At 43.6% G+C, this 15,655-nt stretch overlaps 1 protein-coding gene across 2 annotated transcripts in view; it reads left to right on the forward strand.

The window, feature by feature from the left end:
* Positions 1 to 15,655, forward strand: part of LOC146610263 (low-density lipoprotein receptor-related protein 1-like) — an 80,739-nt gene that overhangs the window by 61,552 nt on the left and 3,532 nt on the right. For both annotated transcript variants that reach the window (XM_085345168.1, XM_085345169.1), the window contains 42 exons: positions 37 to 165; positions 286 to 405; positions 620 to 733; positions 914 to 1,063; positions 1,160 to 1,282; positions 1,464 to 1,580; positions 1,693 to 1,821; positions 1,914 to 2,042; positions 2,154 to 2,294; positions 2,442 to 2,629; positions 3,548 to 3,731; positions 3,825 to 3,910; positions 4,005 to 4,124; positions 4,277 to 4,464; positions 4,611 to 4,816; positions 6,735 to 6,923; positions 7,161 to 7,309; positions 7,549 to 7,642; positions 7,809 to 7,925; positions 8,327 to 8,446; positions 8,550 to 8,672; positions 8,765 to 8,890; positions 8,988 to 9,104; positions 9,695 to 9,801; positions 9,895 to 10,027; positions 10,167 to 10,289; positions 10,398 to 10,520; positions 10,613 to 10,750; positions 10,857 to 10,994; positions 11,108 to 11,227; positions 11,329 to 11,576; positions 11,663 to 11,841; positions 11,928 to 12,034; positions 12,140 to 12,259; positions 12,360 to 12,536; positions 12,688 to 12,828; positions 12,915 to 13,088; positions 13,923 to 14,084; positions 14,191 to 14,362; positions 14,612 to 14,713; positions 14,818 to 14,888; positions 14,979 to 15,072. In XM_085345168.1, the coding sequence (XP_085201294.1) occupies positions 37 to 165; positions 286 to 405; positions 620 to 733; positions 914 to 1,063; positions 1,160 to 1,282; positions 1,464 to 1,580; positions 1,693 to 1,821; positions 1,914 to 2,042; positions 2,154 to 2,294; positions 2,442 to 2,629; positions 3,548 to 3,731; positions 3,825 to 3,910; positions 4,005 to 4,124; positions 4,277 to 4,464; positions 4,611 to 4,816; positions 6,735 to 6,923; positions 7,161 to 7,309; positions 7,549 to 7,642; positions 7,809 to 7,925; positions 8,327 to 8,446; positions 8,550 to 8,672; positions 8,765 to 8,890; positions 8,988 to 9,104; positions 9,695 to 9,801; positions 9,895 to 10,027; positions 10,167 to 10,289; positions 10,398 to 10,520; positions 10,613 to 10,750; positions 10,857 to 10,994; positions 11,108 to 11,227; positions 11,329 to 11,576; positions 11,663 to 11,841; positions 11,928 to 12,034; positions 12,140 to 12,259; positions 12,360 to 12,536; positions 12,688 to 12,828; positions 12,915 to 13,088; positions 13,923 to 14,084; positions 14,191 to 14,362; positions 14,612 to 14,713; positions 14,818 to 14,888; positions 14,979 to 15,072 (5,788 nt within the window). The remainder of the gene's footprint in view (positions 1 to 36; positions 166 to 285; positions 406 to 619; positions 734 to 913; positions 1,064 to 1,159; positions 1,283 to 1,463; positions 1,581 to 1,692; positions 1,822 to 1,913; positions 2,043 to 2,153; positions 2,295 to 2,441; positions 2,630 to 3,547; positions 3,732 to 3,824; positions 3,911 to 4,004; positions 4,125 to 4,276; positions 4,465 to 4,610; positions 4,817 to 6,734; positions 6,924 to 7,160; positions 7,310 to 7,548; positions 7,643 to 7,808; positions 7,926 to 8,326; positions 8,447 to 8,549; positions 8,673 to 8,764; positions 8,891 to 8,987; positions 9,105 to 9,694; positions 9,802 to 9,894; positions 10,028 to 10,166; positions 10,290 to 10,397; positions 10,521 to 10,612; positions 10,751 to 10,856; positions 10,995 to 11,107; positions 11,228 to 11,328; positions 11,577 to 11,662; positions 11,842 to 11,927; positions 12,035 to 12,139; positions 12,260 to 12,359; positions 12,537 to 12,687; positions 12,829 to 12,914; positions 13,089 to 13,922; positions 14,085 to 14,190; positions 14,363 to 14,611; positions 14,714 to 14,817; positions 14,889 to 14,978; positions 15,073 to 15,655) is intronic.

Consider the following 15,655-nt stretch of genomic DNA (forward strand, 5'->3'; position numbering starts at 1 on the left):
AAATGTTTCTGAATTCAAACGTTTCTCCCTCACCAGCCCTGAACGTATCATGCGGAAGTGTCGATGGCTTTGAGTGCGGGAATGGTGATTGCATCAACTACAGTCTGACCTGTGACGGCATGGCCCACTGCAAGGACAAGTCTGATGAGAAGCAGTCCTATTGTGGTGAGTTTTTACAGAGCAGTTAGGTGGTGAATTTCAGTTAATGAATAAGTAGCTGCAAGAGATGTTTAAAAAAAAAAAACCCTCTGTGCCTGAGCTAAGTCAGCTGGTCCTCCTTCACAGCCAATCGACTATGTAAGAAAGGCTACAGGCGCTGCATGAACGGCCGCTGCATTGGTCACCACTTCTGGTGTGATGGCACAGATGACTGTGGTGATCATTCAGATGAACTGCCCTGCAACAGTAAGTGGTTTGTTTCCAAAGTAGCAGCTGCACAAAGGATAACAGTCTAAACATTCTCATAGTTTGAATAGTGTCGACATTTTTCATGACACCTCTGTTCTGCCTGCATGTTTAAGGAAATCATAAAATGTGCTTAACGGAGAGTTTGTGTGTGGTTTTGAGGATGTATTTTCTCTCCACTTGTCATTTGTGAAACTGCTGTATGTGCTTGCAGTGACACTTTGCAAAGCAGGAGAGTTCCAGTGCAAAGATGGAAGCTGCATCTCCAACTACAGCCGCTGTGACCAGGTGGTCAACTGCGAGGATGCAAGCGATGAAATGAACTGCCGTATGTAACTGCCACGATTTTCAACAATATTTCTTCTTCTTTTTCACAAGTGCACTTCTTAATCAGTATATTAATATAGACTTGACTATGTACTTCAGTGCAATTCGTGTGAAACGGTCTAAGATTTATTTTGCAGAATTTAAAGGGCAGCTCCTGAAACTTGTTCCTGTTTTTTCTCAGAACCCACTGATTGCTCCCGTTTTTTCCGGCTTGGAGTTAAAGGAGCCTCTTTCCAAAGCTGTGAGAAAACCACTCTGTGTTATCTGCCCTCGTGGGTGTGTGACGGCAACAATGACTGTGGTGACTTTTCTGATGAAAGAAACTGTCCAGGTAAGTGTTATCTTTCACTACCAAAAGACATTCAGCTTTTCTGAACCTACCAGAGGTTCTTGATTATGTTTTCTTTTTTTCTCTGTTGTGTTGCAGATAAGAGGAAGCTTAAATGTCCAGTCAACTTCTTTGCTTGCCCCAGCGGTCGGTGCATTCCTATGAGTTGGACCTGCGATAAAGAGAATGACTGTGAGAACGGGGCTGATGAGACACACTGTGGTCAGTCTTCTGCGAAGTTGTCCTCTAATACCCCTATCTTTATCTTGAAAACACACAAATCATAGCAAAAAGAAAACGAAAAGAAAGCCAGACTGTTTTTCTTTGGGCTTCCCACTGCAGATGGAAAAACACAGCTTAAATGTAATAATGACTGTAAAATGCTCCCCACCCTCTCTTGCAGACAAGTTTTGTACATCCACCCAGTTTGAATGCGGGAACCATCGCTGCATTTCCAGCCACTGGGTGTGTGACGGCTCCGACGACTGCGGCGATGGTTCTGATGAGGACCAGAATTGCAGTATGTGACATTTTTCTCGCTACTTCTCTTCTCACATTCAAAGGAGACCTTAAACTCCATGACAATTCCTGACGTCCTATCCATGTATGACTTCTACATGATGTCGTTACAGAATCCAAAACCTGCAGTCCTGAGGCTTTCCAGTGTCCAGGCTCCCATATGTGTGTGCCGCAGCGCTGGAAGTGTGATGGAGACAACGACTGTCCTGATGGAGCTGATGAGAGTGTGAAGGCTGGCTGCAGTGAGTGACACAGTTAGCAGATTGAAGAAAAAGTGCAGAGAAGCGATACAGTTCCCCATGCATTAAAAACAAATGTTTCCATCTGCTTCCAGTGTACACCAACAACACGTGTGATCCTGAAAACGAGTTCATGTGCCAGAACAGGCAGTGCATCCCCAAGCACTTTGTGTGCGATCATGACTTTGATTGTGTCGATAAGTCGGACGAATCCCTCGAATGTGGTGAGCTTTCAATCCTGGAAGCTTATTTAGCCTTTTGCTTGAAAATGAATGTTGTTTTTTGCTAAACCACCAACTAAAATTGAGATTAATAACAAATGCGTTTTGATGTAGAATATCCGCCGTGCGGTCCCGATGAGTTCCGCTGCGCCAATGGCCGCTGCCTTAACCAGAAGAAGTGGGAGTGCGACGGAGAGTTTGACTGTCAGGATCGTTCCGACGAAGCTCCCAAGAACCCTCGCTGCACAGACTCTGGTATTCATTTCCTCTCTTTCGCTACATCTTTTATTTCTCTGCCAGCATAATAAGGTGTGAATCATATGTTAAATTTCTTGCTCATAAAGACGTAGCCACATCCCGCTTCACACTCTGATATAACCTGCTATTTGTCTATGATTTCAGAGAGGACGTGCAATGACTCAGCTTTCATGTGCCATAATAAAAAATGCTTGAATGAGACACTGCTGTGCGACCGCAACGACGACTGTGGTGATGGCTCCGATGAACTCAACTGCTTCATCAACGAGTGTCTCAACAGCAAGCTGAGCGGCTGCACACAGCTCTGTGATGACCTCAAGATCGGCTTCAAGGTAACTAATTCATTGTTTGTTGTCAAAAACAAATATCATGACTAATGAAATTATTGCACAGGCTTCATTGGGCCAAAAAGTTTTACTAAAATTCATGGAGTCAACACAGGAAAAACAATGTATATGCCAGTAACGATGAGTCAACGAGGAGCTGATTTTAAAAGGTTGGGATCCACTCACTTCAGGCACGCAGTTATGCAAGACGAAAAAACATGTTTTGCCTCGTCCTTGAAAGTAGGAGGCCAGTCCTGGAACAGGTTGAACTCTGCGTGAACTCCTGTGTCTGTGGTGGCGAGGTTGTGGTCAGGGCTTAATTTGAAAATGATAAGATTTTGTTCACCTCAAGAATCCTGGTCTGGGATTTCAGAAGTATTGCAAACTGACTAATTATGATTGCACAAAACTTAATTGTATACATTGAAACTTTGCCATCAGAGACTTTTCACAAATGTGGCTTCCTCTGTGTATTCTGGATGGCAGAGCAGAATTTGTGTGTGTGTGTTCTTTCGAAACATAGATGTGTTTATTGGAAGTGACAGTTACAACGATTCCGACTAGTAATGAATACGTGTTCTAACCGTTCCTTATGCTGCGATGATGTTCATGCCATATTTATTTTAAACACATATTAATGTCAGCTTATCCTTTACCCCCGTACTCTGTTGGAAGACGACTTTGCAAATGAGATTTGCAGCTATTTACGCAGCACTTTTGACAGCAGCAGCTGGATTTCTTTTTCAGAAAGTGAGCAGAAATAAAGCTTTTGGTGAAGGTAAAGCGCACATGTCTGTGGCCGATTGAGAGCTGATTGAGACACGCTGGCACGCCTTTGTAACCGGTCCAGGCTAAATGTGAGAAGCGGCCAGATCCGTAGGCTGTGAGATTTTGACACATCTCCTGTGCTTTTGGCACCTTCAGTGCAGGTGTCATCCTGGTTTCCAGCTGAAGCGTGATGGGAAGACATGTGTGGATATAGATGAGTGCACAACCACCTACCCCTGTTCCCAACGTTGTATCAACACACACGGCAGCTTCCACTGTCTCTGCGTCGACGGCTTTGAGCTCAGCCCCAATGACCCCACTGTTTGCAAGTCCACATCGGGTAAGGCACACATACGTGAGTTTCAGTGCGTCTTCACAGCAAATGCACGCCTAAAGCAGTAAAGTATGTTTTCTATGTGATGTATGCGTGTAGATGAAGAGCCCTACTTGATCTTTGCCAATCGGTACTACCTGAGAAAACTGAACCTGGATGGTACCAACTACACTCTTATAAAGCAGGTAAGACACACAGATGACAGTTTAAAGAAACATTCAGTGTTTTTCTTCTGTGTTTTTCATTTTTAATATTGCTCCTTCCTTTTCCCCCCCTCAGGGTCTTAATAATGCAGTAGCACTGGACTTCCACTATGCAGAGCAGATGATCTACTGGACGGATGTGACCACTCAGGGCAGCATGATTCGACGCATGCATATGAACGGCAGCAACATGGAGGTGAGTGAGAACATCTGAAATCCTTTCGTTTTGATTTAATAGTCGAGCAATATTTATTGTGGAATGCTGGATTATTGATGCAGCGAACCCGTGAGTCCCTGATTGGGAACTACATCATCATCATCTTACGTATTGATTGATAAACCTGGCAGGTTTTGCACCGAACCTCTCTGAGTAATCCCGATGGCTTGGCGGTAGACTGGGTCGGTGGAAACCTGTACTGGTGCGACAAAGGCCGAGACACCATTGAGGTGTCAAAACTTAATGGGGCTTACCGAACGGTGCTGGTCAACAGTGGCCTGAGGGAACCTCGTGCAGTGGCTTTGGATGTACGCTATGGGTGAGAAGTTACACTGCAGATCAGCACCAGCTACACTCACTGTTTATATAACTTAAATGTATAATTTCCTAATTATTTCTCATCTTAAGCTGATTTAGATTTGAATGTACAACTGTAATTTCAAGATTGTCTTTCTCCAATCTTAGTTATCTTTACTGGTCTGACTGGGGTGACAGCCCTCACATTGGGAGAATTGGGATGGATGGCACTAACAGAAGTGTCATCATAGAGGATAAGATCACCTGGCCCAATGGATTAACCCTGGACTTCATCAATGACCGTATATACTGGGCTGATGCCAGGGAGGACTACATTGAGTTTGCCAGCCTGGATGGCAAGAACAGACACACAGGTAAACAGACCAGTAAACACATTCACTTTTTTAAACTGTTTGACTGGTGGTGCCATATCTTCTAAAGTTCTGAGATTTCAATTGTTTGTTTTTGATTGTTGTATCTGTCTGAAGAAACACCGGCTCTGAACCCACTCGTCATTTCTTTGTATTCTGCTTCTTGTAATTTTTCAGAGTTGTCTTGAAAGTAAATATACAAACTCAATTTTTGTTTCCAGACGTGTTTGCATGTTTCAATAAATCACAGCATTTATTTCCAGTTTTCCCTCAAAGAAATACGGGTTGTTTCAAGACTTTTGGAAAGTACAGCATGTGAGAGTCAAAATACTCTCATTTTTAGTGCCTTTTTTTTGTCAAAGACTAATTATGTAAAACCTCTCAGTAAAAGGCAGCAGTGTGCTATTAAGTGTCACAGTTTCTGTCCATGAACTGATTTAATCTTTTAAATAAATGTGTCAGGGAGCTGAGGAGCTTTAAGTGGTTTATAGATCATAACTCATTTAACAGGATAAACCGTTTATGACAAGACCATAGTGGTGATTAAAGAGGGGTTAGGTTTTCCTGTGAGGAAATTTTGCAGGTTCACATGGAGTTGAAATCTGAGTGACTTTCTTCCGTACACACACACACACACACACACACACACACACACACACACACACACACACACACACACACACACTTGAGAGACACCAGGCATGAGCAGGCAGGTTACATGGCTGTCTGCTATTCTGGAGTCCTGCAACTCAAGTCCAGAAGACACAAACTGTGAATAGGACAGATTGTTCTGGTAGGAGAGGCCTCTGAGCGTGTGCGATATCTGCATAGGGCTCAGTTGTTTAGTACATGTACTACAATAGCTGGAATTGTTAAACGGCTTAGCATGCAGGAATTCTGGAGTGCATTGGTCATCTGCATTAATACTTCCCACATTTTATAAGTTGTGCTTAAAACTTATAGATAGCATAGGGATAGAATCCTTTTTTCTTTGTTTAGGCATATGCATTAAATTATGGGATAGTTTACAACTTACAGAATAGACTTCCAGCAGAGTGTTGTGCTTCATGAACATTTTTGATCTATCAAGATGAATTGAAGCTATTTGGCATTAAGAAGTCATCATAAAATGTCACTGACTTCTTTCAGCTCAGCGCTCTAGATTTAATGCATCCTATAAATTATTATTCACCCATCCCTGGATACACATATGCCATAAAACACCAGTGTGCCTCTGTGTGTCTTTGTGCAACAAGACTTGGCCTGTTTAAATTGAGATAAGAATGGATCAAAGGGCAATTAATGTTAATCTCACCAATACCTCAGCTCAACTTGATGCTATAAAAACCGCTATTACATCACAACGTCAGTCGTTTAAGGTGCATTATTCTTTAAAGTCAGCGCTGAAGCTACGGTCTCTCGCCGTCGAGGTATTTTGAACTTGTGCCACACACACAGCATTTGCAAATTTGTCAGCATGTGATGCATTGCTATGGTGTGCTTCCATAACACACAAACACTGAGAGTGAGAATAAAACGTATTATACAAGAGCAGGAAAAGTGGTTAATAGTGTAACACCTAATGAGGTGTAGAACCTATTATATAACACAGATATATGGTGCATGTCCGCGCCCCACCCTGCCTCAGTTTGCCATTAACAGTGCAGGATTTTATCAAAGGTTTCTCTTTGCAAAACAGCAACACAGGAGCAGCAAGAGCTTCACATTCTGAATATGTTGACATATTCACATGTATATTTGAGATACAAAAAACATTCACGTATTTTTTTGGTGACTGTATTATATGTTGTTTTAAGGCATTTCCTCCAATCAGCCTACTGAAGGCTGCAGTAGGAAACATCCAGAGTGATTTGTCTTCAAATATAGAGTGCGATTTGTTTATTCTTGTGTATCCTCACAGTTCTCAGCCAAGACATCCCTCACATATTTGCCATGACACTGTTTGAAGAATACATCTACTGGACCGACTGGGAAACAAAGTCCATCAACAGAGCTCATAAGACTCTGGGTACCAACAAGACGACCCTGATCAGCACCCTGCACCGACCCATGGACATCCACATTTACCATCCTTACCGCCAACCTCCGGGTAGGAGGAGTAAATGTGGTCTTTTGAACAAGTTTACAGTCTTAGTGCGCAAACTGTTTACTGCTGTTAAGTAACATTTCAGTATTGATTTAGTTTCTGTCTGTGGTGTAATAACTTATTTTCAGTATATTCAAATATATTCCCTACATTAATTCAGATCTAAAACCTAAGGGTTGGGGGTGGAAAAATAAGTGAACCATGTGGTGAAAACATTTTCCCTCTTTTTATCTTTTCCAGTGCTCAACCACCCGTGCCAGATAAACAACGGTGGCTGCAGTAATCTCTGCCTCCTTTCTCCTGGTGGGGGTTATAAGTGTGCCTGTCCCACCAACTTCTATCTGGCAAACGATCAGCGCACTTGCATGTCCAACTGCACAGCCAGCCAGGTAATGATGTAAACATCATTAATGGAAAAATGGCCCATTGATAACTGGCTTTTCATATCTCAGTTCCCCGCTGTGGCCTATTTGATAAACTACTCATGCCTGGTCATTGCTTATTGACAGTTGGCTGGCTGCCCGGTGATACAATACCTAGCTTACGCTTTTGTCAACGACAAATGAGCCAGTGAAGCCCTGATGTAATGCCCTATCATCACTTTGATTCACTTCTCTTCCTGTTGCAGTTTGTGTGCAAGAATGACAAATGCATTCCTTTCTGGTGGAAATGTGACACAGAAGATGACTGTGGAGATCGTTCAGATGAGCCAGAAAACTGCCGTAAGTCTTTGAAGAAGATAATTAGGACGTGATGGAGTATGGCAGTCATCTAGCATGCTTTATGCATGCTATACCTTTTGATCTCACCTTAGCCCACAATTTAACAGTGAAATGTTTGTCGGTATGATCTTGAAACACCGCGTGACTTCTACTTCTTCCACGACAGCCGAATTCAATTGCAGACCAGGGCAGTTTCAGTGTGGCACAGGCATCTGCACCAACCCTGCATACATCTGTGATGGAGACAACGACTGCCAGGATAATTCAGACGAGGCCAACTGTGGTATGTGCCTGTTTTTTTGTAATATATGTTCATTTATGTACAAAAATTGTCACTGTTTTATTTGAAATTTTCACAAGAGGACCCAGTATAAGACAGAACAGGGACTGACAGGAAAAACAAGAAATTTTGATAAATAGATAACGTGGAGCAGCAGGAGTCTAAAATCAACATTGACAAAAGGAGAGAACAAGAGAAAGTCTGGAACATGAGGGAGTTGAGATCATGTGATGATTTGACAAAGACTCACACTTTATACACACGAGGCACATGTGAAGTCAGTGAAAAATAAAGAAAGCTACATGAGGAACCAACCTTCAGAATTTAACAGCAAATAAACTGGAAAAAATTACCTTAATGTTATTTGCTCATTCATTTTTAATCTCTTTCTTATCTCACCGCAGACATTCATGTTTGCCTGCCCAGCCAGTTCAAATGTTCCCACCCCAGCCGCTGCATTCCAGGCATCTTCCGCTGTAACGGCCAGGTCAACTGTGGAGAAGGCGAGGATGAGAAGGACTGCCGTGAGTATACCTACGTTTTCAGGGTTTTTTTCCCCCCTTCTTCTCTCTCTTTTACTCCACACTTACTGCAAACCTGTTATTCCCCCCCATCTCCACCCCACAGCTGAAGTCACATGTGCGCCCACTCAGTTCCAGTGTGCCATCACCAAACGCTGCATACCTCGTGTCTGGGTGTGCGACCGTGACAACGATTGTGTGGACGGATCAGATGAGCCCGCCAATTGCAGTAGGACTCGCACTTTACTCTGCATGTTGTTTATTCTGAGTCATCCTAATTAGCTTTAAGTGTAACTGCCCCCCATATGTTTCCCTTTGCAGCCCAGATGACTTGTGGTGTGGACGAGTTCCGATGCAAAGACTCTGGCCGCTGCATTCCCGCTCGCTGGAAGTGTGACGGCGAGGATGACTGCGGCGATGCATCAGATGAACCGAAAGAGGAGTGTGGTAAATATTGTGTTTTCTTTTTTAAGTAAAAATTCTCTCTCTATTTTTTTCTCTTTTTTTGATTTCATTGGCAATAATAATTTTGTGTCTTGGACAGCTGAGAGGACGTGTGAGCCATACCAGTTCAGATGTAAGAACAACCGCTGTGTGCCGGGCCGCTGGCAGTGTGACTATGACAATGACTGCGGGGACAACTCTGATGAAGACAACTGCAGTAAGTATCACTTTGAGCTTGGAAACAGTCCCTCCATATGTCATTTTACCTTGTCCACTGTCATTTACACTCATGCCCGTGTCTTTTTCACTGGTAACAGTCACTTTGCACCTTTTTAACTCTTAACTGCTACAGCGTTTGTTTGGTGCTAATTCATTGCCCATTTCTCATCTGATTATTTGTTTCATTTCATACTGTCCTGTTGGCATGAGCCAGAGGTAAGTTACTTCATCTCCATAAGAGAACCACTCCCATTTTGAGCACCTCTCTGTATCTGTTATTAAATAGTGTCTTCATTCACTGTCCCTCTGACCTGTGAGAGTCTGCAAGCTGAGCTCTGTACAGATTTCATCGTCAGTGCTAATTGGCTATCGCAGCAAATATAACCACAGAAAGCCAACAGTTATAAAACCAGTTATATTGACAATAAATTGTAATAAAACAGCTCCTTTCACTCTCTCACATTAGTGTCTATAGTCATCCTCATGTAATTGTTACACTCTTTGTCTTGTGCTGAAGGGTAAAACGGCCATAGCTCACCGCAACTGTGCTCATGTTGTCAGTGACACAAGCCTTGTGTTCTTCTGTAGTGCCTCGACAGTGTTCAGAAAGCGAGTTTGCCTGCACCAACGGCCGTTGCATTGCTGGGAGGTGGAAGTGCGATGGAGACCATGACTGTGCGGACGGATCTGATGAGGTTGGATCTGTTGAAATTGTTTGGAAAAGAAAAAAATCCTTTTTGCACTTCCTGTTATGTCTGTGTTTATGATGGACTATGATGTTTCTTTAGCATGGCTGTGATCTGAAGTGTGACCAGGACCAGTTCTCGTGTAAGAATGGACACTGTATTCCGATCCGCTGGCGGTGTGATGCTGATCCTGACTGCATGGACGGCAGCGATGAGGAAAACTGTGGCAGTGCTGGTAAGCATATTTCTGTGGGTGTGTCATTTTTAAGAGAAAAGTAGATCCCAGATGCCTTAAAGCTGACTCGCAACAAATGAGCTTGTATCAGGTTTTACACGAGCACATACCGGTAGTAAAAATCAGTTTCTTCCTGCAGCTGGCCGTCACTGCCCTCTGGATGAGTTCCAGTGTAACAACACTCTGTGCAAGCCCCTCGCCTGGAAGTGTGATGGAGAGGATGACTGTGGGGACAACTCTGATGAGAAACCCGAAGAATGCAGTGAGTTTTGCCGTCTTGCTGATCAAAATCATGTTGAATTCCTATTGCATTTTTTTCTTCTCACCTATTTTTCTTTCCTCTTCCCTTCTCTTTCCGTCCAACTCTTAGGGAAGTTCCAGTGTCCACCGACAAGAGCGTTCCGCTGCCAAAATGACCGTGTGTGTCTGCAAGTGTCAAGGAGGTGTGACGGCGTTAATAATTGTGGAGACAACAGCGATGAACTGAACTGCCGTAAGTTAGGAAGTTGTTCTGGTTATAAAATCTCCTACTTCCTCATCTTTGACTGAGGAGATGCTGACTTATGTCTGCGTTTTTGTCAACAGAGGCTCCTCCATCTGTTCCCACGTGTGAGAAAGACGAGTTCTTGTGCTCCAATGGCAGATGCATCAGCTCCAGTCTGCGCTGTAACTTCTTTAATGATTGCGAAGACTATGGCTCTGATGAGATCAACTGCAAAACGGGTAGATCTTCACTCACTTCTGCATAACTGACCATGGACCTAAGGTCTGAAAGTTTTACCCTTTAAATCCACAGGCTTATCTTTCACTTGTGTTTTTTGTCCTATAGACACAAAGCTAAACGACTGTCGGAGTAACACAACTCAGTGTGGTGATGGAGATGAGGCCCACTGTGTCACCAATGGCACAGACTCCTTCTGCTCCTGCAAACCAGGCTTCCAAAAGATAGGACACCACACCTGTGGAGGTACACGCAGAAAGTGCATCATGACAGCTCTTAACCCTCAATGTAGAGGGTAAGGGCTGGGCAATATTTTTACATTTCATGTGACTTTCTTTTTCTTTTCTCATATTTTTAAGATAAGAACGAGTGTCTGCAGTTTGGAGTCTGTTCCCACATCTGCAATAACACCAAAGGCTCCTACAAATGCAGCTGCCACAAGTACTTCACCAGGATAAATGACACCTGCAAGGCTGACAGTAAATGCGCTGCTTATTTTATTAAGTATTTTATCAAGTCTTGTAATAATTGTTCACTTCAAGGTGAGCGTCACTGCAACGGTTTCTCTCTTTCCTTCCAGACATGAACAGCAGTCGGCAGATTCTATACATCGCTGACGACAATGAAATCCGAAGCCTTGACCCCGGCATGCCCAACTGGCGCTATGAGCAGACCTTCCAGGGTGATGCCAGTGTGCGCATTGATGCGATGGACCTGCACGTCAAGACCAACCGCATCTTCTGGACCAACTGGCACACGGGGCGCATCTCCTCCTACGAGCTTCCAGGATCATCCTCATCGTCATCTTCTAGCATCAACAACCTGCAGGTAATGCTGGTCAAATAATGCAAAATCTCTAGAGCACCAATATACACGCCATCATTCAAACACCTCAACTTTGTGCTTTTATCCAGATCAAAGACCTGAAGATGCCCCGTGGTATTGCTGTGGACTGGGTGGCTGGTAACCTGTACTGGACTGACTCAGGCCGAGATGTAATTGAAGTGGCTCAGTTGTCAGGCCAGCATTCCAAGACCCTCATCTACGGCATGATAGACGAGCCTTATGCCATTGTAGTGAATCCACAGAGAGGGTAAATGGATCATTCTTTTAAGGATTTCTTTTTCTGTTGTCTTATATTTTGCACATATGTGTTCTGACTCTGGATTTTTTTATTAGTACCATGTACTGGGCAGACTGGGGCAACCACCCTAAAATTGAGACGGCCGCCATGGACGGCACTCTAAGACAAACACTCGTCCAGGAGAACATCCAGTGGCCGACAGGTAAGTACTGCTCCGAGTCTGAATTTATTTGAATCCAGATACGCATAATTATTCATCCACACAGTGTAACATTCTCATTAAGGCTCTCTAATTGTGCCTCTGCAGGCTTAGCTGTGGACTACTTCAATGAGCGTCTTTACTGGGCAGATGCTAAACTATCAGTCATCGGCAGTGTTCGTCTGGATGGCTCTGACCCTATCGTTGCTGTCTCTGGCATCAAAAACAGTTGAGTTTATTCTGCAACTTTCCAGACTACATGCAAGTTTGCTAATGTGACATTAACACTTGCCCGCCCATATGTATTTTGCACTTTTTTCCCCTCTAGATTTGCTCCATCCATTCAGCATAGATATCTTTGAGGACTACATTTATGGGGTCACATATATTAACAACTTTGTCTTCCGGGTCAACAAGTTTGGTAAAGGCCCTATGGAGAATCTCACCACAGGCATCAACCATGCTACAGACATAGTCCTGTATCACCGTTACAAGCAGCCAGAGAGTGAGTATCAAACATATTGCTGGTTGATTTGTCCAAGGATTTTTCTTCACACATAGTCTGCTTCAGTCTTAATTTAAAATGGACACCACACACCTTGTTTTGATGCACGCTTTATGGATTTTCTCACTGGTCATGTTTCTCTCTGCACCAGTGACTAACCCGTGTGACAGAAAGAAGTGTGAGTGGCTGTGTCTCCTCAGCCCCAGTGGGCCGGTGTGCACCTGCCCTAACAACTACGTTGCAGACAACGGCACATGTGCGGAGAGACCAAACCCCACCCAGTCACCGTTCTGTATGTACACTACATAAACAAGTGGCTTCCCTTCTAGCAAGGTTAACATGTACACACTAAATTCAAAGTGCCGTGTCCTTTGACAGCCCCGCCCTCAGTTCCGTGCGATATCCAGTGTCAGAACGGTGGGAGCTGCTTCTTCAACGACCGTCAGGTGGCAAAGTGTCGCTGCCAGCCCAGCTACATAGGCGAGAGATGTGAAATCAACCAATGCAGGGACTACTGTAAGAACGGAGGCACCTGCACTGCTTCTCATGCCGGTGAGAGATTCAATTCAAGGTTTATCATACGGCACCAAAGCACAACAATGGTCGCCTCAAGGCATTTTTATACTGTGTGGTAAAGACGCCACAGTCTAAGCCAATGATGACTCCGGAGATGGTAATGTTGGTCTGTCTGATTTGTGTTATTCAGGACAAAGTATCTCAACAGGTTTTGCATGAAATAACATCAACATTTACATTTCTCATACCCAGAGGAGAAACTCTCCTTTGGAAGAGCTGTTTTTTCTTCTTCTTGTGCCACAGTGAATTTGGCCAAACTATTGAATTGCTTGCCATAAAGTTTCTTCTAGACCTTAATAACACAATCCTTTGACATTATCCTTCTTCAGGCTAAAAAAAAAAAAATGTCAGTTGATCCAGTGCTTTGGCTGACGATCATCAGCCTGAGCTGTACCCTGAGTTTACTGCTGATTAGCAAACGTTACTGTGCTAATCAGGTTGAATTTGACGTGCCAAGGCTTTTGATCACAGGAAAGAAGCTTTTTTTCCCGCCCCTATTCCAAGAATTGTTTAAATCATTAAAAAAAATCCACTCTTTTGATGTCTGTCTTCAGTACTCATTAGTGATAGCAATTACAGGCTGCAGCAGAAGGCATGAATTCCACATATTTCCAAACCTTTGTCTCACTGGCACTTCACTGGTTCTGTCATGTGTGCAAACCAGTGGAATTTCTAGTTTAAGAAACCTGAGAAGGAACTGAGTCAGCAGTTTTGGTTGTGTTTTTGTCAAATGTTAAATGAAATGTAATACTTAAAATTTCAGTTTTATTCAACATTTATATCTTTATATATTTTAATTGTGTATTCTAGGGTTGCCAACTTGCAGATGTCCTAAAGGCTTCACAGGGCCAAACTGCAATCGCCACACTTGTCAGGACAACTGCCTGAATGGAGGCACGTGCTTGGTCAGTAGAGGCAACCAGCCAACCTGCAGTTGCCTGCCAGAGTACCTGGGAGACCAGTGTCAGTACAGTAAGTAAAAGCACCTGAGGATGTTTCTGTTTCTTTAATAGATTGCTAAGCAGGGTATTTTGCATCAACAGTATGTGACCCTCTTCTCTTTCTTTGCTGTCTTAAGGTAAATGTGAAGGCTTCTGCGAGAATGGTGGAACCTGCTTACAGACCTCCAACGGCACCAAACTTTGTCTGTGCCCCACCAAGTACGTCGGGCACCAGTGTGAGCTGGACAAATGTCAGTTCTGCGGAACGGGCAAATGTTTGACGTCAGCCTCAGGGGAGGTTTCCTGCAGGTGAGTATTGTGTGGGACGTGGTTACTGTGCTACATCGATTAGACTTGGATTTGTAAATATTTGCTGGCTTTTATTTTGAACTGCCAGAATATTCTTCACCCAAGGTCACCCAGCAATCTGTGGATTTTGTGCTTCCTAACAGTGCACAGCATGGAATATATCATTCTGAAATCGTGGGAATCATTATTATTATTGTTATTCTGCTGCATTAGGATCTTCTTTAATATTTTTTTCCTGTATGTTTGAAGCTGTCCAAATGGTCAGATCCAACCCAGCTGCTATACTTGTTCAAACTACTGCGCACATGGACAGTGTTCAGTAGACAATCGCACACTGCTGCCACAGTGCACGTAAGATCCCAGTAGACATTAACAGGCATATATATAATATTTTATTGTTTTAATGTCCGCTTAGCACACTTACCCACATATCCACTGTGTACCTCTATAACCAGGTGTGCTGTTGGATGGAGGGGATACAGATGTGATATCACAGCTCCTATAGAGTCTCCTACTTCTAGTGGTAGTAAGTCAGCCACTCCCTGACCAAATCAAAGTTTGTTCATAGAACATGCACTTTGGTCCTATTTGCTTATCATTATTTGTTCACTCATAGGTACTGCGTCAATCATCGTCCCAGTGCTGCTGCTGCTGTTGCTGGCATTGCTGGTGGTTGGTGCCATCTTGTGGTACAAGCAGAGAATGCGTGGGTGAGTACTAGTTCGGGACGCTTTTTCATCTTTAAAAAATTCAAACTCCATTTGTCATCTGGTCCTCACCGTTCTGGTCTTTCTTTCTCTCTTACCTTTTGATAACCATCTATTTCCCTGTCTCCCAGGTCTCTATGCCCGGGCAAATCTCGTTCTCAGTGCTCGCGGTAACTTGATAGGGTTACATAATTCACCTGTTGACCCCCAATTCCTCTCCTCTCCTTTCCCTAAAATACAGTCAGACTGCCTTTGCTATGCTTTTGTCTATCCTTTTGTCCATTCTGTCGTTCAGTGCCGAAATCTTTCCATTGTCCTCGCTTGCCATCTTCTGTTTGGCTTCCATGGGGTTTCCCACCCAACAACACAGGGGGCCTACTCACTCTGGAATAGCTCTGGTGATGCACGAGTAGTTGAACTTTTGACGTCCTCCCATTGTCCTCCATGCCTTTCCCTGTTTACATTTGTAAATATTAGGCTCAGGCAATGTGCTTGCAGAGTAAAATGTATAACTGTGCATCTCTGAAAAATGTTTATATGCTTGCAAACAGCCGAATATTTGCAATCTAATCCAGCATTCTCCGCA

The sequence above is a fragment of the Diplotaxodon limnothrissa genome, linkage group LG20, assembly GCF_057381915.1.
Source record: "Diplotaxodon limnothrissa isolate DT_005_m linkage group LG20, D_limnothrissa_male_GT1.1, whole genome shotgun sequence".
In the NCBI taxonomy this organism is placed as follows: domain Eukaryota; kingdom Metazoa; phylum Chordata; class Actinopteri; order Cichliformes; family Cichlidae; genus Diplotaxodon; species Diplotaxodon limnothrissa.